Here is a 20,735-nt window from a genome sequence, read left to right as displayed (position 1 = left end):
TCTCCTTCCCAGCAGGTGAAAACAACCACAGGTGAGCAGATTATTCCTGTAGGAAATGTGGAAGGTTTTCCCTTGAGAGACAATACATAACAAATTACAGGGCATGGCATTATCCAGTTGGCAGCTTAGTTTGAGGGGAAAAAATAGTGGCACAAAATCGGCTTATTTTTTAAGCCCAGCTGGGAAGTAGCAGGAATTCATCTCACTGGATAAGGACACTATAAAATGTTTGTATGAGGCTTCATCACATATTTTTGGAGGCAGAAAACATTTACTGCAGAGGCTGGAGTTGATTCAGAGTCACACGAATCAGATGAAAGCTTCAATCCATGTGCCTTTTGTGCTCTTTTATGAAAAAAACCCCAACAATAATTAAAAAGCTCCACAAAAAAAACCCCTGCAGTGTCCAAAACACAGCTTCAGAGTTGCCTTGAGCTGCATTAACTTCCACTGTACAACCCTTTTTCTCTCACCCTCAGAAAGCAGGACATAATCTTTTAAGAAAATCAAATCTAACTACTTTGTTGGATTACATCTAACTACTTTCAGTTGGATTTAATTAGTTTTTGTTAGCAGTGCTTCCCGACTGCCCCAGAGCAAGGGCTCTTGTGCTCTGTGACCCTGGGCTGGGGACAGCACAGACGAGGAGCAGCAGTGGGGGGGTGAGTGGGGCGGTCCCTGTGGGATGTGAGGGATGCTCGTGGGGCGGGGCTGTCCCTGTGGGATGTGAGGGATGCTCGTGGGGCTGTCCCATCCCTGTGGGATGTGAGGGAGTCTGTCCCTGTGGGTAGGATGCCGGGCGGGGCTGTCCCTGTGGGATGTGAGGGATGCTCGAGGGGTGGGGCGGTCCCTGTGGGATGTGAGGGATGCTCGTGGGGCGGGCCTGTCCCGTCCCGTCCTGTCCCGGTGGGATGTGCAGGAGCGTGTTGGGTCTCAGGGGCCTCACCTGCTCTCTCTCTGTGGCCTTGGCAGCATGCTCATGGAATTTTTCAGTCGTGCCCACGTGGGAGTCGTGGCCACTGGCCAAGAGCTCCGGCAGCAACAGCCCCGTCGTTAATGATTGACTGGTGAGATAATGGACTAGCCCAGCCCACTGTTGGCTTTCCTTCCTTCCCCACTGCCACTCTGCCGAGCAGAGTCCCGGGGAGCCAGGGGCAGCTGCCGGCGGAGCCGGAGGGTGCTGGGAGTCCCTCGTGCAGCTGAGATGCCCGCGGAGCTGCCTCGGGGACATCCCAGGCCAGGGACCAGCTGAGGGATGGGAATCGCCTCCAGCGTTCTGTGAGTGCACTGAAAACTTTGCAGGCTGGGAGATGCGAAAGTTCTGCTTCGCTGACTTTCAGATCTTTTCTGAGGGCACAGCTGGAATGGGGAGCCAGAGCATTAGCTCCTGTTTTAGAAAGAATTCTGGAGGTAGCCAATGTGCAGTGTGGGCACTCATGGTGCTCACACCTTCAGCCTGCTCGGGGGAACTGGGGACTGCTCTGGGGACGTGTCCCTGCCCGTGGCATTGGGGTGGAACAGGGTGAGCTTTCAGGTCCCTTCCAGCCCAACCATTCCGTAGTTCTGTGGCTCTCACTAAACCAAACATCAGTTTATATTTTCAATGCCTGTACCTGGTAAGTGCTGTCCCCAGCAGCTGCTGTGCTGTCTATTTGTTTATTTGCTCTATGCAAGAAAGGAATGAAAAGAACATCTGGTTACTCTGTTGCTTATGCTGTGTGTGCTTTCAGTCTGGAGAGCAGCGATTCTGCCGGTCCATGGTCCAAGCAGCTGCTCCTGCAGCCGTGGGGAGGGTGTGTTTGGGGAGGGGGAGTCCGTGAGCCTGAGCCTGCAGACCTGGGGGGCTGCAGTGTCTGTGTCCGTGCTCTGCTGGGGTGACATCACCACTCCATCCTGAGGAACAGATTTTCCTTCACCTCAGCAGTGTCCCTCGAGCAGCTGGAGGGCACCACGCAGGGTTTAGAGCAGAGCTGGAGTGACCCGTGGGTTTGGGTGCTTGAGATGAGGCCCTGCCTGTGGCTTTGTGGCCCTGCCAGCCCCTGGGCACTGGTGGCATCGTGGCAGCTGTTCACAGGTGGCTTGGGAGGTCTCAGCAAAAGAGGAGGTGCAGAGTGTGCCCAGTCCCAGCTCAGCAGCACAGGGTCCCACTGGAGGGATCATCAGTCGTGTTGCAAGAGCCTGTCCAGAGCCAGGGGGGAGCTGGTGGGGGAGGCAGGAGAGGAAAGCACAACCCTGGGAAAACAGGGTCCAAGTGCTGTGTTTTCTGTCCATCCTTGCTGCCAGGCAGGGACTGACTCGGCTCTCAGGTCCCTTGCAGAGCATGTGCTGTCAAGGTCCATGTGCTCCCATCTGTCCATGTTCCCTTCTGGAACAGCCCAGAAGCAGAGGAGGGAGCTGGATGTACCTTGGAAAATATTAAAACCACATTTTGGATTGTTTAACCGGGGCTTAAAAGCTGTTTTAGGCACACATGATTGCACCAAGCCACCTGAACTTCAGGGATCTCTGTGGGTGCAAGCTGACATTTCCACAGGGAAATGTGTGAATGTAACCAAATGACTAACAAGGGCAGAACTGAATTTGTACTGGAAAATTTATCTTTAAAATGTTACAATTATCAGTGTGGTACAGTGTGTAAGGGACCAATCTCATCCCTGCTGTGGACACAGTCGAGAGTGGCACACAGTGTAACACAAACACAGGAGCTCTGCTCCATCCCTGGATGTGCAGATTCTGTGGGGTTTTCTGAAAAGTACAGTCTAGGTCCATAAATGATGGATGGGGTGGGGGTCTGGCAGGCAGACATTGTTACACAGAGGACAGGTACTTTGGTACAAATGCACTGAAGGATCCCCCAGCACAGGCAGTGTTTGAGGCTGATGGTGAAATGCAGGTTACGGAGGACTGATTTGGGAACTCAAAAACAAAGTTTCTGTAGAACAGATGAAATGTAGAAAGGTGGACTGGCAAAAACTCCCCCCTTGTGTTTGGGTGGGGACTGATGGGCATGAAGAGCTACAGACAGGGGGCTGAGTGTAAGCAGGAGCTGCTGTCAGTGAAAGTGCCCCTGCTCTCCCCCACTCACCTGCCAGGTGAGTGCCTGTCCTGGCACTGCCTTTTCCCAGCACTGAAGGAATTTGTGTTTTCCCCAGACTTCTCCCTCTGGCTCTCCTGCCAGTTTTGCAGCGTGTCTGGATGGAGGCTGAGGGAGGGCAGGGATAGATGGGATATTGGGAAGGAATTCTTCCCTGGGAGGGTGGGCAGGCCCTGGCACAGGCTGCCCAGAGAAGCTGTGGCTGCCCCAGCCCTGGGAGTGTCCCAGGCCAGGTTGGATCAAAGGAACAACCTGGGCTGGTGGAAGGAGTCCCTGCCCATGGCAGGGGTTGGAATGAGATGCCCTTTAAGCTCCCTTCCGACTCAAACCAGTCTGTGATTCCCTGATGCTCTTTGCAGACCAAGAGTTTGATTTCTGCCTATGATTCCAAATAAAACCCCCTTAAACCTGCACTACTGTAACTATTGGATATTTCCAGATTATTTTTAACTACTAATCCAGTTTCTCATTGTTTGTTGTGGAAACCAGTGATATGTTTAGTGAGATTAAGCATAAACCCTTATGAATTCTGTCCAAATGAAAGCTATGGGAAAATACTGGAATGCAATATTTGCCAAAGGAACAGAGCAGTCTGATATATTATGCCTTGTGTATATTTGGTGTTTTTCTCTTGTTCCAGTGGAATGTTCTGTAGTAACTGGATATGACATTACTGTCTGCCCCAGCCCAAAGGCAGGCACAACTATGGTTAACATCTGGATGAATTAGACTGAAAACAGACATCCTCTGGTAAGGAATAGTTTCTGTTTCTTATGTCAAAATATGAAAGTTAAAGAGCTAATGGATTTTTTAAAATACCAGGTAATTAATTGACTTCATAATCCTTAATTTCTGTAGAAGAAAATGAAAGTATTGTTTGCTAATGATAATTTAGACTGGGAATGTGCTTTGAAAGAATGGAAAAGTTACAGGATTTACTGAGGGTAGTAAGGTATTACAAAAATCAATTTGTAGTTAGGAGTGGTGAGGACATGAGAGAGCTGGGTCCTGCTCCTGTTTCTGGGTGAGCCAGACTGACCATGTCACCCCTCTGCTCTGGGAAGGCCTGGTAGGATTCCCTGTCCAGTGTTTTACCTGCAGCTATTCCCGAGATGGGAATGCCTTTGGGAATGCAGTGAGGGGAGTGTGTTTCTGTGTCATTCATGAGGTTCACAGCACACAGTCTAAAGCTTGCCAAGCTCAGCAAAGAGCTGCTCAGTACGTTTAAGGAGCAGAGAATGAATTGTTTGATCCATCTTTATTACAGCTAAAAGCCATAATCTAAATAAACACACACATATTTATTTATATAAATGAATAATATATACATAATCCCATTGATTAGGGTGAACTGGACATTGCCCCTTGCCCAGCCAGTGCCTCTGGATCCATCCTTGTCCAGAACTGGAGCTGCAGCAGGAGTGTTTGCTCTCATGGCAGGTTTGTCTGTGGGAAACAACTCCAGCATGGAGAAATTGGAATCTGCAGCCTGTTCTGTCAGCACCTCCTGGGCTGCAGTGGCAGAGACATCCATAAAGCTACTGGGAATAGTTTTATACTGTGACAGAAGAAACCATATGTAGTACCAGAAACCCACAAATCTTCAAAGATAGGATGACTTGGTGGCATTTTGCAGCCAGACAGCTGTCACTCATAAATCTGAGTGAGCATCAGCTCTCCCAGAGCTCTGATAAAGCTGGAAAAGGCAAGTTCTGACCCATGCAGTGCTGGGAATACACTGGGTTTGGGATGTGTGGCAGTTGGTGGAGCTGTCTGTAATAAACACTCAGACTTTTCTAATTACAGGCTGTTAATCATGGACATGTTGTTAAAACTCTGCTTGCACAGGTTGCCAACCAACTTCTACCAACCCACAGGGCTCTGCACTCAAACCACTCAGTAGTGCAAGGAGATGCTGAACTGGATTTCATCTGTTTAGAGCCTGACTTGCTGCCTAAGCTGTGGGAAGCTCAATGCAGTATGTCAGGGGGACTTGGAGAATTTTATTTTTCTCTGATGTTTCTTGGATGGCCTTGCTGGCAAACAGTCAACAGGTAGAAATGAGAAAACATCTTCATTATATATATTATTTATTCTGTTAATATCTATATTCATTCTAAAGGCATATGTTTAAAAATCAACAGTGTCATTAGGTTTTTTCTCTTTTTGATTTTGAGTAACTTAGAGTCTGTAAGTCTTTAAAGTTCTTGTAGCTTGTAAAAGCAGTATGGGGGTATATTTATGGCATCAAATGAACTTGATTAGATTGAAAAAAGAAAAAAAGAAAATTGGATTAACTAAGAAGGGATGAAATGGAAATGGTTGGAAAAAAATAAATACATTTGGGATGAAACTGTGATTTCTGGAAAAAGCGTTTTTGAGAAGCACAGGGGTAGAAACAAAAATAAGTGTTTGGTGCTGTTTAGTCAATTAGAGAGTCATGGAAGCCAAGAGACATTTCTGAGGCTGAATAAGGGAAGTTGGGGAATTCAAGGCCAATGGGGAGGTTTGTGGTGGGTGACTGCTCTCGTTACAGGGTCAGGCTCTGTTGGTGCTCAGAAAAGGTCTCTCACAGCATTGCCAAACCTGATCTTCCTCATTAAAACCTTGGCCAGAGATCAGGCCATGGCTCCTGGGTCCAAAGGTGTTTCCTTTGGGCCTCAGCTCTTGCTCAGCCCGGTGGGACTGACAGGGCAGTGCCAGTGGCCAGCAGGGAGCTGTGGGACTGACAGGGCAGTGCCAGTGGCCAGCAGGGAGCTGTGGGACTGACAGGGCAGTGCCAGTGGCCAGCAGGGAGCTGTGGGACTGACAGGGCAGTGCCAGTGGCCAGCAGGGAGCTGTGGGACTGACAGGGCAGTGCCAGTGCCAGCAGGGAGGTGCCACCAGCAGGACAGGGGAAGGGGCAGGATGGGCAGTGCTGGCACTGAGGCTCCAGCAACGCTTCCAGTCATCTGCAGAGAGCCTGACATAGCTGGGGGAGGAAGTTTGGGAAGGTTTATCTACTCCCTGCCCAAAAATGTGATAATGTGATGCATTACTATTATTTTCATCCTCCTCTAAATTTCTCAGGACACTTGGATAGCTCTGGGAAGCCTTAAATCTGGATCTGTGGGTTTTACTGGAAATGTTTACATTCCTCAAGCTATGGTGAAATCTATTTCTGTTCACACAAGGCATAAACCTCCTCTAAATCCCACTTAGGCTCTGTTTGGAGACTGTCTGGCACTTTGACTTTCCCTGGCTCCCAGCAGCAGGGTTTGTTTTCCACTAGGCCTGTGCAAACCAAGTGTGAGAGTTTTTATCCTTGGGTATTGATGCACTGTATCCTTGCAGCCATAATCTACCTGCATGAGAGTTCTGGAAATTGCATTGGATGAGAAATTTGGGGTTTAGAGTCTTCAGAAACCTTAGTAAGAAAAATATAGATTAGCAGAATGTGTCTGCTAATGATCTAAAGGGGATGTCATCTGCTATGTTTGGCTTATTGTTTGAAACCTAAAGCTGAAAGTCCAAGGGGATAAAATCCTTGATTATAAGCTAGAAAAAAAATAAGAAAGGGGAAAAAAAAAAAAAATGCAACTAAGAGAGAATCAGGGACTTCCAGGTTCTGCATGGGCATCAAGTTCTGTCCAGGAAGACCAGGATGGAGATTTGGGAACCTGTGCTAGATCATCAACCGGTGACCTGCTGAAAGTTTCTGGGATACCAGAGACTGTACCTGACTTCCCCAGGATTTTGGCTTCTCTAGGCTGCCCCGGGACAGCCAATGATCATCTGCTGAGAGAGGAGTCTCTCAGATGATCTTTGGGTAGCAATTGGATCTCACGGTCCGTGGAGCAGATGGGTCAGGTGCTGCAGCCTGGGCAACTGATTGGAATCTGAAGAATGTCAGCTAATATTTACATCAGATGTTTACCCTTTGATAAGGAACAGGTCATTCACAGGCATGAACATGACACAGTATTGGTAGGCTGGTCACAGTGTTTGCTTTGCATTTTGCACACTTGTCCACCTCCTTGAGAACAGTTGAGTATTGTAGTTTGATCTGGATTAGTAGCTGTGGTTTTCCCCTTTATTTTCATGGAGCCATTTGTTTAAAAAGGGCAGTTCTACAGAAAGAGAGCTATGAAAGTTTGAACTCTGTTTATGTTTATTAAGGAAAATGCTCATTCTTGCTTCTCTGACAGAAAGATAGTGTTGGTAACTCCCAGGGACCTGCACGAGCTCACAAATGTAGTGTGGAGTGTCTTTGGTGCCAGGGGCTGTTTTTCCTGGGTTGTTGAGGATAAATCAGACTTCATAAAAAGAATACCTGTGTTTCTGATGGGTGATGGTTTGTTTGGGCAAGCATTGTATGTAACTCAGGTGAGTTATGGATCAATTCTGGCACCCAGCACAGTCTGAATGAGGTCAAACAAGACCAAACTGCAGTAGAAGAAATCCTGCCCATAAAAAACAGGTAACTTGTTAACTGACTGCAGTCTGGAGTCCCTGGTTTTTCTCTGTACACAGGTAATTTGCCAGAGATATGAGGCTTTGACCTTCTGAGTTGGTTGCAAAGAATTCAAGGTTGTGCAATGCAAACCACCTTTCCCGAGAACAGAAGAGGTTGATGCAGTGACTTGTATTTAACAGAGGTCTGGGAGGGACTGGAGTCTTCAGCAGGACACAAATTGGCTCTTAACACTTGGGGACTGTTTGATAATGTTTGGGTGAAGTGTTTTCAATGCAAGCACCGGTACCTGAGCTGAGAAATCGTACAGCACGAGCTGCTCAGTGGGAATTTCCTGGCATTGCCTTGCCACTACTATTTTATCTTGGTTTTCCTATCATTATTATGGTGGAAACTTGGAACAAATGTTGTTTTGAGACAAGACATCATTATCTTAGCCCAAAGTCAGCCCAGCCTCATGCAGTGTCCTCTGTCATATGGGTTTTGTTCTTCCTCACCCATCAGCCTGCTGGGAAGCCTTGGACAGGCCCCATTCCCTCCAGACACCCTGTTTCTCTTCTGTGTTTCTCTCATCTCTCTGTTTGGTCAGATGATAAAGCAAAGAGGATGTGCTTTATATTTGCAAACTGCTTCACACACAGGGCTGTGCTCTGTGTGGGGTCCCGTGGGTAGTACTGGGGTAAATATAAATGTAATAAACCAGTGGATGGAAGTCAAGTCCACACAAGTGTTGATACACTTTCCTTTGTCTTCCAGTGGGTTTGGTTCTGATAGACTTTAATTTAACATTTTTCTTCTTGCTTTCAGTGGTTTACAATGAAAATACTGCAAGCCTGTCTGGAATGTGCACGTTGTATTCCAGCCTTGCCAGAGCATTTCTGAGGCCCAGAGACAGCGCAGTCCCTGAGGGAGCTCCACCACCTCCCTGAGAACAATAATGGCCTTGTTCTTGTTAGGTGAGCTTTAAGTACATTAATGTTTTTCTCTTATGTGGGAAAGACAAGGCAGTTTTCACACAGTTCCTTAAACACACTGAGATCAGTGATTGTGCTGCCAGGGTTTAGGAAATATCTTCTCCAAGAGAAATATGACAAGTTTGCCCTAAGGTGTGTTTCAGTGTCAGAGGTCCTTACCTTGGTCTTCTAAAATACTGATATATTTCCTCTTATTTCTGGTATCACCTGAGTAAAAAATTCTTCACTGTATTCCCAAATTCACTGTACATCACAATCAGGAGATTGAAACAATGAGGGAAAAGAGATGCTGGGAATCACTGGAATAGGAAACCAGAAGAGAACTCTCACTGATAGACATAAACCAAACCACAAGTGTTATTTCTACAATTACTGTGGAAGGTTAAAGCCAAATTCTCGTGGTAAATCAGGGTGGCTCCATTAACTCCTGTGGGTCTGTGCCAGCACATCCCAGACAGAGACTTGGCTCTATTTATAGCACTGTCAGGAACAGAACTGCTTGGAGTGGTTCCACTGGGAGAAAAATTTGATTAAAACAAGGCAGATAAGAATGACAGAGGAATCTGCCCTCTGGGGCTGCTGTGGAATGTGGCTCCCAGGGGACTGGATCCCCTGCACTTCCCAGCCCCTCCAGGTACTGCTGAGCATTCCCAGCCCAGACCCCCAGGGCCCCTGTGTGCTCAGTGTGATGGCAGCTGTGGCACAGTCTGAGTCTGCACTAATGCCAGGGCAATCCTTCACTTGCTTTTTAGCTCTGTGGCTTCAGAAAACCCAAGGTTCCCTTTCACCAGGTATCGAAGGTTTTTATTTCTTTAAAGTCCTTAATGTGCTATGGTGGCAAGGATGGGGATTGTCATCATCAGCCATTGACCCTTCATATTTCCTGTGTGACCCAGTTATTCAGGGACACACAATAAAGTTTCACAGCTGTGTTTTAGATGATCTTTAAAGACGGAGAGAAGTTCTCCAGGCATCCTTGAGGTGATTTCTTACTGAAATTTCAAAAAAAAGCCCAGCAGAAATTCCCACTGTGTGGTGTTAGGCTGTTTTCAGTTCCCAGAAACTAGTTAATTTATTTAGTGTGCCTCACCAGTCCAAGTTTCATTTATAGATTAACTTGTGTATTTTGGCTCCTATCCATCTCTTCCTTTGGCTCAAAATGAATGATACCGGGACTGTCTTTGAAACAAGGCAGGAATGTGAAGTTTTTTGATTACAGAGCAACATCATCCCTAAAACCTCTCTTTCTGCCATCTTTGTAAGGCCCTGCCACAGAAATATGACATTGGAAATGGCAGATCAGGGTCTGGTGAGTTCAACCTTTGTGAAGAAATCAGACATGTAATATTCTGGAGAGCTCTGGAAACAGTTTGTGTCTCCTCAGAAGGCCTGTCACTGGAGCAACAGTTTGCTTTATTTAATAACTAATCAGTCTTCAGAGCTGTTTTAAGTGAGGATTACTAACCAAGGTCACTGGCCAGCATCTGTGTGGTGCCAGGCTCAGTCCTTTCTGAGGGGCTGGTACAGCCTGTGGGTGTGTCAGGGGGTTGAAGCTCACGGGGGGTCACACTGGTGGTGGAAGCATCTCCTGTGTGTCTTCTGTTGGCCCCTTGAGTGGCTGCTTGTGGAGATCCATTTGTGAAAGCAAACCTGGGGGCATCTTGCACAGCCATCAGAGGAGCTGTCCGGTGCTGCTGATGAGCACAGGCTGTTTTCTGTACTCTGCAGAAGTGGTGTATTTGTTGTAGGTGAACTCTGAGCTGGTGCTTTTTTCTAGTCCATTTGCTGTGTTTGCAGGGGGGTTCCTGGCTGCAGCCATAAATATTGACTGTCTTAAAAGCTGTGACCTTTTACTGACGTCAGAATGTCTCATCACGATGCTCTCTCAGCCTCAAGGCACTTTCTATGAGTCTCTGTGAAAAAGTGAAATGAGAATCCTCCCACTGAGTTTTTTCACGTGTTTCTCTTTCTTTTAAGGACCTTCTAGATGTTATTGGAATGTGACTACAGAGAAAAATGTTCTTTTCTAACGACTCGGTTGTGGACTTTTGATCAGCCTTGGATTTGTAGGAATACTGCAGCATGGCTTCATTTGGGAATGAGATGGAAAGGTGGGCTCACAGGCAAGGTGGCAGAAGTGGGACGGTGGTAGAACCTGCGATGTCCCCTGGAAATGATGATCACCTTTTGCCAGTGAAGACGATTGGCAGCACAGACCGTGCCCTGCAGCTCCCCAGAGGAGCAGACTCTGCATACAGCTCTTTCTCAGGGGGCTCAGAGTGTCCCCCCCGCTCGTGCTGTGGGCAGTGCTGCCGTTTGCCCTACATGGACTCGGAGTACGTCAGGGGAATTTACAACCTCAGTGCTGCACCCCCGGAGCTCAGAGCCCTGCAGCCACACAGGGCAGCAGGGCTGAGCACCCCTCCCAGCTCTCCCAGCCCCAGCCTCCCCGATCGCTGTGGAACCGCTCCCACCCGAGGGACTTCAAATCAGGGCCCTCCGCCCCTGGCAGCACCTCCACCTTCCCCTCCCACACGGCTCCACAGCTACAGCATCACCAGACACCGTGAGCACTCAAGAGGGGGACACAGCTCTGGAGGGCACAGTGAGTGGAAGGCGCAGCCAGCTCCTGGTGTGCAGGACAGTCAGCTGGCACACAGGGATGCACCAGGGAGCCAGCACTGGGATGGACTTACAGAGAGAGACGTACGGCCTGCTGGGGAAAAGACTCTGGAAAACAAGGGCCTTTCCTCTGATTCTACAAATGAGGTATTTATATCAAATGTTCAGGGGTTAAAGACAGGGGGAAATGGAGAGTGGAGCCCACCCCAACAACCTACAAAGAGAAGCAATCCACACATTTTCAGCAGACCTTCTTCGTTCATTTTTCAAGAGTATTTAAAGACAGACTCTGTGGCAAATGTGCCCAAAATACTTTCTGCTTATAATTCAGTTCATGCTTATAGAATTCCCAACGAGAGGAACTCCAAGTCCTATCACCCAGCACATTCCAAGCCCACCACTGTTAATGATCCACAAGAAGTCAAACAGTGTCCCTGTGGGGTGCAGGAGCCAACTGCCAGAGGAGAGACTCTGCCAAGCACCGTGCCAGGACCCAGCCAGAGAAAGGGGCCCTTGCCCCGTGCTCAGGACCTGCTCTGTGCCCAGCGGCATCCAGATGTGGATCAGGATGTGTTTGAGGACAGCTGTGACTTAAAATATATGGAGAATGCTCTCCTAATTAAAAATGCTTCCGGGAAGCTGAACAGTTGTACAGACAAAGATCAGTGCTATAATTCTGAAGGAAAAATTGGGAGAGGTGTCAGGGAGCCAGTCCTGAATCAGCAAGCCAGAGTGCAGAGATCAGCAGTGTCCTGCAGCTGCGAGGCTGTGGAAGCAGAGCACCCTCAGCACGAGGGGCTGGATCAGGGAAGGGAGCAGTGCTGTGACACCAACAGCCACATGGCTTTCTTCACACCAAAGAAAGATTCCACATCTCACTCAGTACGTGAATCCCAGGAAGGAAAACAGCCCAATAACAGCAATCCTGACCTCAGCACGTGTCTGGAACAAGAGGATCCTCCTGTTCAGAAACACCAACCTGAATTCCAAACCAAGCTCTCAAGACAGCTGTGGGAGGACTGTGCTGGTGAACAAATAACCAGGCAGATGACTCCCATGCTTTACTATCTTTCTGGGGGAAACCCAGCGATGTCCCACACCCCAGCCAGCTCCCCCACAGCCAGGAGGACTCCAGGAGGTCACCGAAGGCAATCCCTTCCAGCGGCTGTGCTGCCTCAGCACAGCGTGTGGAGGTGCCCAGGGAAAGCCCTCAGTGCCAGGGGCCCAGCCAGCACCTCAGGGGCAGTGCTGACCTCCTGCTCCTGAGCCAGGACCTCACCCTCGGCAGCCCCGCTTCACTCACTGAGGAGAGCTTCAAGAACGACTACAGAGAGAAGCTGAAAGTGGCTCAGAAAAAGGTTCTTAAAGAAACCTCCTTTAAGAGAAAAGACTTGCAGATGAGTTTGCCTGTCAGACTGAGACAGAAACCCTCGAAAAGGCCATCAATTGAACACCTTCGGTCTTTCTCGTTGTCCGGTGCAAACGAGGATGCCAAACCTGTTCTTTGCTCCCCTTCTCATCTACAATCATTGGAAAGTTTCAATAAAGATGAAGAAATACAGAAGCCACAAACAGGTCGAGTAGGGGGAAGGAAAAGGGTAACCAAAGAGGAAAAGAAACTGTGCTATTCTGAGCCTGAGAAGCTCGATCAGCTAATGGATAAGGAAGTATCTTGGAGTCAAGTTAGGGATGAAATCACTGAGCAAGATATTGTGGCAGCCGGGAGAAGGGGTCTGGAGAACGGAGGAAGGGCACTTTCCAGTTCCAGTATCTCCAGGACAGAGCTGAAACAAATCCAGCACACTGCACTGATGGAATACATGGAGAGAAAGATCAGTCAGAGGCCAGGTGGTTCACAGCAACTCCCTCTGCATCAGCCACCCCTGCAGAAGAGGCTGTCACATCCCAGAGGGCCTCCTGGCAAGACTTCCAACCCAAGTGGGAGCAGTAAGATGCAAAATGATGAGGTTTTCCACCAAGTTTTCTCTAGGGAAAAATCACCAGATGTTTTTCCTGCCTTGGCTTTTGCTGCCGTGCCGAGCGTGAGCAGCAGGGGTGATCCCAGCAGAGCACAGGGGAGCTGCACCAGCAACTGTCCTGCAGCTGAAAGGCTCCCACAGGCAGGTGATGCTGCATCTGGGAGAGCTCCTGACAGACCACAATCCACTCCTCCTTCCCCACGGGTAAGACAGAGATCCAGTAGCTACAGGGGCCCTACAGGAAAGTCAGAGAGGGACTTTGCACTTTTTCCAAGGGCCTGACGTGGCAGGAATAGAGGGGGAAAGGCCTCAGACTGACAGAGGGCAGAGTTAGATTAGAGGCTGGCACTGAAATCTTCCCTGTGAGGGTGGAGAGGCCCTGGCAGATTGTCCAGGGAGACTGTGGATGCTCCATCCCTGGAAGTGTGCATGGGAGTATAGTTCAAGAGCTGCCTCTCTGCAGTGCTGGTTGTCCCAGTGTGCTGTTTTCCCTTGCAGGACATGTGCAGATGTGCCAGTGGTGCAGCAGCACCGTCCCAGAGCTGCGAGGGCTGTGCCAGCTCCCCCAGGTGAGGCTGTGAGGTGTGACCTGCAGGGCAGCCGTGGCTGGCTGCTCCCATCCTTTTCTCTCGGGATCCCTCCGTGTCCATATGGGAGTACTGCCCATCTGGGACAGTCTTTAAAACCATTTCTGCCGTGTGAAGCACGGGCTGGGAATGCTCTGAGCTGCTATCCCTGCACAGTTGGATCTCTGGGATCACAGCTCCCTCATCTGAGCCCTGGAGAAAACAGCATCTCCACCAGCTCGGAAATGCCCAGGCCTGGAAAGAGTGTGATCAGAGGGGTGCAACGGGGGCTTTGGGTGAGCTTGTTTAAAGGAAAAAAACACTGTGCCCTTTACACCTCACTGACTAAGAAGTTTGTGTTTTAACTCTTCATATTTGCTTTGCTGGTTTGAGGAGCATCAGGGGAGAAAACTGTCCAAACCCTGTCTCAGCAAGGCAGTGATGCTGACTCTTGTGTAGTAAAAGAATTCCCACTGTTTCAGTCATTCAAAAATATCCCAATAGTTTCTGGAGGCTTCATTAGCTTAGGAAAAAAAAAAAAACGTATTTTAGCAATATTTTGAAGTTTTTCTTAAATTGCCTAGTTTAGCAGTAAATTTCCAGTTACTCTCATGCTGACTAGGAAGTTCCAGAGAGAACTGTAACATCAGAAACATTTGATCATAGCTCATAAACAGTCTGAAAAGTGTCTGTCAAAGAGGGAATGTCTCACATAAAAGGAACTGTCTTCTTTCTTACAGTTTCCATGATCCTCAGGAAGATGGATCCAAGAATTGTGGACGTAATGACACCACTGGACATGCATGTTTTCAGGATACTGAGGAGCTGACTCCTGAAACCTCTATTCCTATCCCAGGAAGTGGAAGCGAGGAAGGTGCTGGAGTGGAGGAGGAATGCAGATCTCAGTCTCCGAGTGGGAATGCTGCCCTAAAGCCTCTAGAGCAGCATCCTGCAGCTTCTCCAGAGCAGCATCCTGCATCTTCTCCAGAGCAGCATCCTGCATCTTCTCCGGAGCATCATCCTGCAGCTTCTCCAGAGCAGCATCCTGCATCTTCTCTAGAGCAGCATCCTGCATCTTCTCTGGAGCAGCATCCTGCATCTTCTCCGGAGCAGCATCCTGCAGCTTCTCCGGAGCATCATCCTGCAGCTTCTCCAGAGCAGGGAAGGGACCCCCCCCCAGCACTGCCTCTCCAAGGAGACAGAAATGCAGCCCCAGGTCTCGCTGCACAGGAGGATGCTGCCCTGGGGAGAGGGACTCACCTGCCCAGGAGGAGGCTGCGCTCTCCTCACGACCAGCGGCACCGGGAGCTGGCGCTGGAGATCGTTGCCAAGGACAGGTCTCTGGTGGACGTTCTGCTGCCTCATCCTGACAGGAAAACTGCTTTGGACCTGATGGAGGGTTTGTTTCCTGTTAACATTTGCATGCTGGATAAATCCCACGGGGAAGAGGGCAGCCTACAGCACGTGCAGGAGAACGAGTAAGTAGACAAAGCCAATCATCTGGTGTTCTTGTGGTTTAGTGTACCAATATCATGTATATACGAGTAGTAAGATGAATTTCAGCATATTGTTTTATTTTTGTTCTGTTAATGAAATATTTTAGCTTTCTGATTTGCATACCAAGAAATATCTGAGGCTGTGGATGTAAGATGGAAGGAAAGTGTTTCAGTGATGCCTTGTTGAAGGGCCTGTGACAGACCTAGGCTGCAAATCTTTTGCTCTGTATCTTTTAAAAAATTAGAAAAAGTCCTACTGTGAGAAGAGAGGAGAGTGATTCTGAAGGCAAGATGGATAAAACCACGAACACAGTGTTTGAGAAGGAAACATTGTTTGCTACATGTGTTTATTTTCTGTTCCAATGGCAGGAAAAGTCATAGAGATGGCCCAGAAGAATGTCCTGATTCTGAACATGAAGCCAAACCAAGGAGCAAAGAATCTACCTCTGAGGGACACCAAGTCCTGACCAGGAGCAGGGACAGCACAGACGACCCAGATGACATCACATCTAAGAAAGTATGTAGATGACAGCAGAGGAACCATCAGGACAAAGTTGTTATTATTATTAATGTAATTATTATTATGGATATTTTTATGCCAGTAATGTTCCAAAGGTAACTTTGGATTAATTTTTGCCAGTAAGTGAAGTCCTGGCAAATTGGCTTATTGATCATAAGTGGTGATATTTAAATCCTGCCTGGTTTGATTCAGATCTCTCATCCCACAAACTTGTCTCCATTAGGTCACTGGGGATGGATGTGCCTGGAACAAGCACAGGGTTGGTTAAAGATTTCCTTGCATGGCCAGCTCCTGTGCAGTGACTGACTCTCCATCTAACACTCAGATCTACTCTGAGAATCTGCAAAGTTAATTACAACTCGCAGCCTAAACAAGAAATATTTTTTACTCAAAGGACTGGCAGCAGTTTCTGCACATTCCAGTGTTCAGTCAATTCCATACATGCAGGGAATAGGGTAGGTTGGACAAAGCTGAGCTGTGACAGAAGTACAGAGCTTGGAAGGGCAATTGAGCAGCTTTGCAGAGTTAGATGGGCTTTCTCCCCTGTAGAAACCAGCCATGCTCCACCTCAGGTAATGCCAGTCTGCCTTCCTGGAGCTGCTCCTGCTGTGCATGTGGTGATGTCCTTCATTACCCACTGTCTGACTGCTGGTCCTGTCCAGCTCCCAAAGAGCTGGTGATGGTCTTCCCACTGCCATCTCCAGGCCTTTCTCCATATCAGCATCTCCCTGTCAGACTCCTCTCCTTGCTTTGCTGCCCAGGCACTGTGACCTGCTTGAATCACCCACGGAACTGGTGCATGTGATAACTGAAATTCCAGTCAGTTCTTCCAAAGTGTGGTTCAGAGCTGTGGCTTCCTGCCCTGGATGTCTCAGAGCACAGCCCTGTGCCATGGCATAATCTTTATTGCAGTTCCCTTCTGACAGATTGAAGCTCTCTGAGCTAGGGATTATATTGCCCATTAAGGTGATTTGCTTTTCAGAGTTTGAGAATTAAGTATGGCTTAGAAATAGTATAATTTTTTTCCCTTTTTCTTTCCTGGAGCTTAAAATTCTTTTAGAACTCAAAAATTCGGCAAAGACGACGCGAAGCAAATCCATTCTCCAGAACCGACGTGGATTCTCTTTGGCAATAACAGCTTTCTGGGGTTGTTTTTTCCCTGTGCAGCTGGAGCTCATGGGCAGCCTCCGGGCCAGGCTGCAGAGCCTGTGGGAGGAGCGGGAGCTGGTCCTGCAGGAATCCAGGGAATGCGCCGAGCGGGGCCGGGCACTGGAGGCCACGGTGCGGGACCTGTGCAAGCCCAACGAGTTCCAGCGCTACCTGATGTTCATCGGGGACCTGGAGAAGGTCGTGAGCCTCCTCCTGTGCCTGTCCAGCCGCCTGGCCCGGGTCCAGAACGCCATGAGCAGGATGGACGGCAGCACAGCGGAGGAGAAGGTGAGTGGTGAGCCAGAGTTGGGTTTGGTTGGGTGAGCACAGGAGGGCACAGTGAGCTCTGCAGGAGGGGGGACAACAGCAGAACCCTGCGATGGTCGAGCCACAGGGGTGGCCTCTGGACCCTCGGGCTGCTCCCTGGGGAGTAGCTCCAAACCTGGGCTTCATGAAAACGTACTTCACTGAATGGGCTTGTTCTGGAGAGCAGGAAGAAGCTGTGGTCATAACTTGAGATAAAATGCCCTGTAGTTTAACTCATCTTTGCTGGAAAATGAGGAATTGCCTCGTGTCACCAGGAGATCCTTTCAAGTCTGAAAAGTCTCCTTTTTGCTAGAGAACACAGGCCAAATTTATCCCAGGAGTGATGTTTCTCTGCTGTCCTTGTTGCTTTTAGACATGTTTTAATCAACACAATACCTGCTGTTATCTCTCATTTGGAAACCAGAAAAGCACAGAGTTACAAAAACCGTGATTTTCTGGAGCTGTGCTGCTGCTGACCTGCAGCTCAGGAGGTTCATCATGGTTCACCAGCAGAACAGCACTAAAAAGGTCCTTCCATGCAGTGTGACACAGAGAGTAGGATTTACCACCTCCAAAATGTCAGTTGTGTTAATGTGAATAATTTTGAGCAGTATTTCATCCAGACTTTGGCTTTGTGGTTGGCAGGGAGGGTGTTGTTTCTCTAGTGTTTCTCTATTTAGTCTCTTCCTAGGAAATGCTTTTAAATCACTCAGATGTTTGAATAACATGCCCGATAAAGACTTGGTTATGTCCCATCATTTTCACAGCCATCTCCCACTCCCTGCATTTGCCCTGATGTCAGCAAAAGCAGCAGTCTCAATCTTTGACTCCATTTTTAGGGTGTCGATAGTAATGATTGATCTGTGCTGGATTTATGGACACTGTCCTGAAATGGGACATTTTCTAGCAGTGCAAATGTGAAAATCATTACAGCTGAAAGAGACTTGGCTAAATGTGAAAGGTATAAAAATCCTGTAGAACAAGCAAGGCCTGACTCTTGTGGGTTTGTTAAGAAGCCTTTGATGAACAGTTACTCTCTACATCACAGTTATTTTATTGCACATACCTTTTAATAGAAACCACTCTATCTTTTTAATATGTCATTGGCACTCTCTGACCACATGCAGTGCACCAAATACAAAGACATGTGCCTTAAAGAGCTTCTAATTGAATGAAGATGGCTACAGGATGCCTTAAAATGCCCAGAATGTTAAGTATATTGATGTTTTTCCTGAGGGCAGCATGGAAGAAGTGAGCCTTGCTGGGGTTTACCATGTCTTTACCTTACAAGCCACAAGAATGAGTAATTCAATCGAGAAAAAACTCAAGTGGAACACAAAGCCCACAAGAGGAAGTAATTAAATTAAATCGACTGTGGCTTCCAAACGAAGAACTGGAGCCTGCCAGGAATGCTGAGCTCTCACGGGTGCTGCTCTGTTCTCTCACTGCAGCACTCGCTGAGCGCACGGCACGAGCTCCTGTCTGGGCAGTGGGAGGACGCCAAGGACCTGAAGGACAACCTGGATCGCAGGGAACGGGTGGTCTCTGGAATCCTGGCCAAATACCTGACGGAGCAGCAGCTCCAGGACTACCGACACTTCGTTCAGGTCAAGACCTCCTTGCTGATTGAACAGAAGGACCTCGAAGAGCAGATTAAGTTTTTCGAAGAACAATTAGAAACTCTTGAGCAAAGTCTCCCCCTCTGACACCCACCCCAGACTCTGGTGGTTGTGACCTGTCCCTGGAAATCCGCAGGCACCCACGGCACAGGGCTCACTTGGGTGAGTTCTTCCAGCCCTGCTGGTGCCACAGCACTGGCAGGTGCTCAGATGCTGTGGGGGTGCTCCAGGTACACCCTGGACGTGTATTCCACCTGGCCAGGCCCACTGACAGCGTCTCACAGTGTGCAGCAAACTGCCTTTGGGACGTGACTGACAGGATATGTTGCTCCTGTTAACTCGGCGGGTATTTACCCTTGTTGTCTGTCCATCTGTTCCTAGATTGACACAATCTCAATAAAAGAACAATACAAAAATTTGCCTCCTGAGGGTGGGCTGAATGTTTGAAATGAAAAGCCATGTGTGTGCTCAGATGTGAGTGGGGGATTGCACAGAGCCATAGGAAATGTTGTGGACCATTGCAGTGAAAGTCCTGCTCTCGTTTCTGCTGTTCAGATGTGTGACACAGTAAAAATACACTGTAATGGAAGAAAATAATTACTTCCTTTCTTGGCAGTTGCCATCCCTGAGTCTTTCCTGGCTCTGTGCAATCCTGGTAGGCTGTTCAGAGGAGGTCAGAAAAAGAGTGGTCCCCACCAACATCAGAGAGCTGATCTGTGATGGAGCCAGCTTAAATGAACAGTTTTGGGAATCATAAACTCTGAGCTTATTCCTGCACAGTCATTTGCAAAAAGCCCTTGCTGTGCTTTTGAAGTGTTTGATTTTCAAGCAGCACATTCAGGAGGTTGTTTTTGGGTAGTTTTCAGTTGTCAGCATGCACAAGAAGCCTGAATGAGGGGGAAGAGCTCTGCTGCAGCGTGGGGCGGGTGGGAGCCCTGGAGGAGGTTCCTCTGTTTCAGTGAGACTTTATATAAATCCCTTGGCAAACGTCTTTTAAACAAATGTGTGTTGAGTCAAAGCAGTGATGTTGCTGTATTTAAAATCTGAGTGTGTTCTGCTTGTTTGTAAGTATTCAGAGAGAACAATATTCCATCTGAGCTACATACCTAGACCATGAATAAGGCAGCCACTAATTGAACTCAGGTTTCTTCCACAGCCAGAATAGATGTTCATTGTCCCAGACTGTTGGGCTTTACCAAGAAATGTTTTACTAGTGGTGTGTGTCCTGACTACAGTAAGTATCATCACCACTGACAGAAGCTGTTCCTGAGGCTTCTCCTCCTTTGGAATTGCATTTCACTGGGCACAAGAACTCCAGGAGCACAGAGACCAAGCTGCCATGTGGTTATTGCCTTAATACCTGGGGGAAAATGGCCAGACACTGCAGATCCTGTGAGTAGATCTGCTCAGTGGTTCTCAGAAGGCCCTAAAGACAGGCTTTTAATATGCAAATCTGAAAGCTGCCTTTTGAAAATGGTCTTTAAAATAACAGAAGTGATGCTAACAGAGTCAGTGGAGAATTTTAAAACATGTAAGTGATGTTAAATGAGCTGTTTGCATGGTTTGAGAAGCCTGACTCAAAGGTGCAGTTTATTCCTGTTATTCCTTGTTGAGAGAAAAACACCTGATTGGAAATAACTGTTGGGTAACAGAGCTTGCCTTTAAGGGGAAGAATAGACCTACCCTGTTTAGCTTCTTATCTTTTGGGGGGTTGGTGTCATGGGAGGGTGATTGCTGCTCCTTCCACACCAGCATTCACGGGTATGCTGCAAAGAGCACCCTTAGAAAGAACTTGTACTCTGTTTTCAAACAGTTCACATCTCTTAACTCCCTGGTTACTCCGTTAGAACTGTGAGTCCCAGGCAAAGTGGAAAATGGACACAGTGATGGCACCAGAACCTCTTTGCTGGCAAGCAGAGACCCCCTTTCTGAAGCAGTGGCAGATCTGGATTGTCAG

General features: G+C 48.2%; 1 protein-coding gene across 1 annotated transcript; it reads left to right on the top strand.

The window, feature by feature from the left end:
* The first annotated feature begins 1,157 nt into the window (after positions 1 to 1,157).
* On the top strand, positions 1,158 to 19,668 carry SHROOM1 (shroom family member 1). Its single transcript, XM_050311857.1, is given in 11 exon segments — positions 1,158 to 1,278; positions 3,735 to 3,844; positions 4,440 to 5,148; positions 8,355 to 8,503; positions 10,509 to 12,224; positions 12,227 to 13,326; positions 13,621 to 13,691; positions 14,429 to 15,166; positions 15,554 to 15,701; positions 16,872 to 17,141; positions 18,611 to 19,668. Coding segments are annotated over 7 exon segments (4,203 nt in total). The 5' UTR covers positions 1,158 to 1,278; positions 3,735 to 3,844; positions 4,440 to 5,148; positions 8,355 to 8,503; positions 10,509 to 10,603; the 3' UTR covers positions 18,866 to 19,668.
* Positions 19,669 to 20,735: the final 1,067 nt, after the last annotated feature.

This window comes from Myiozetetes cayanensis, unplaced genomic scaffold, assembly GCF_022539395.1.
Source record: "Myiozetetes cayanensis isolate MyiCay16 unplaced genomic scaffold, myiCay2020 scf17, whole genome shotgun sequence".
In the NCBI taxonomy this organism is placed as follows: domain Eukaryota; kingdom Metazoa; phylum Chordata; class Aves; order Passeriformes; family Tyrannidae; genus Myiozetetes; species Myiozetetes cayanensis.
Note: the sequence above shows the minus strand (reverse complement) of the source record. Positions and strands in the feature narration are given on the sequence as shown.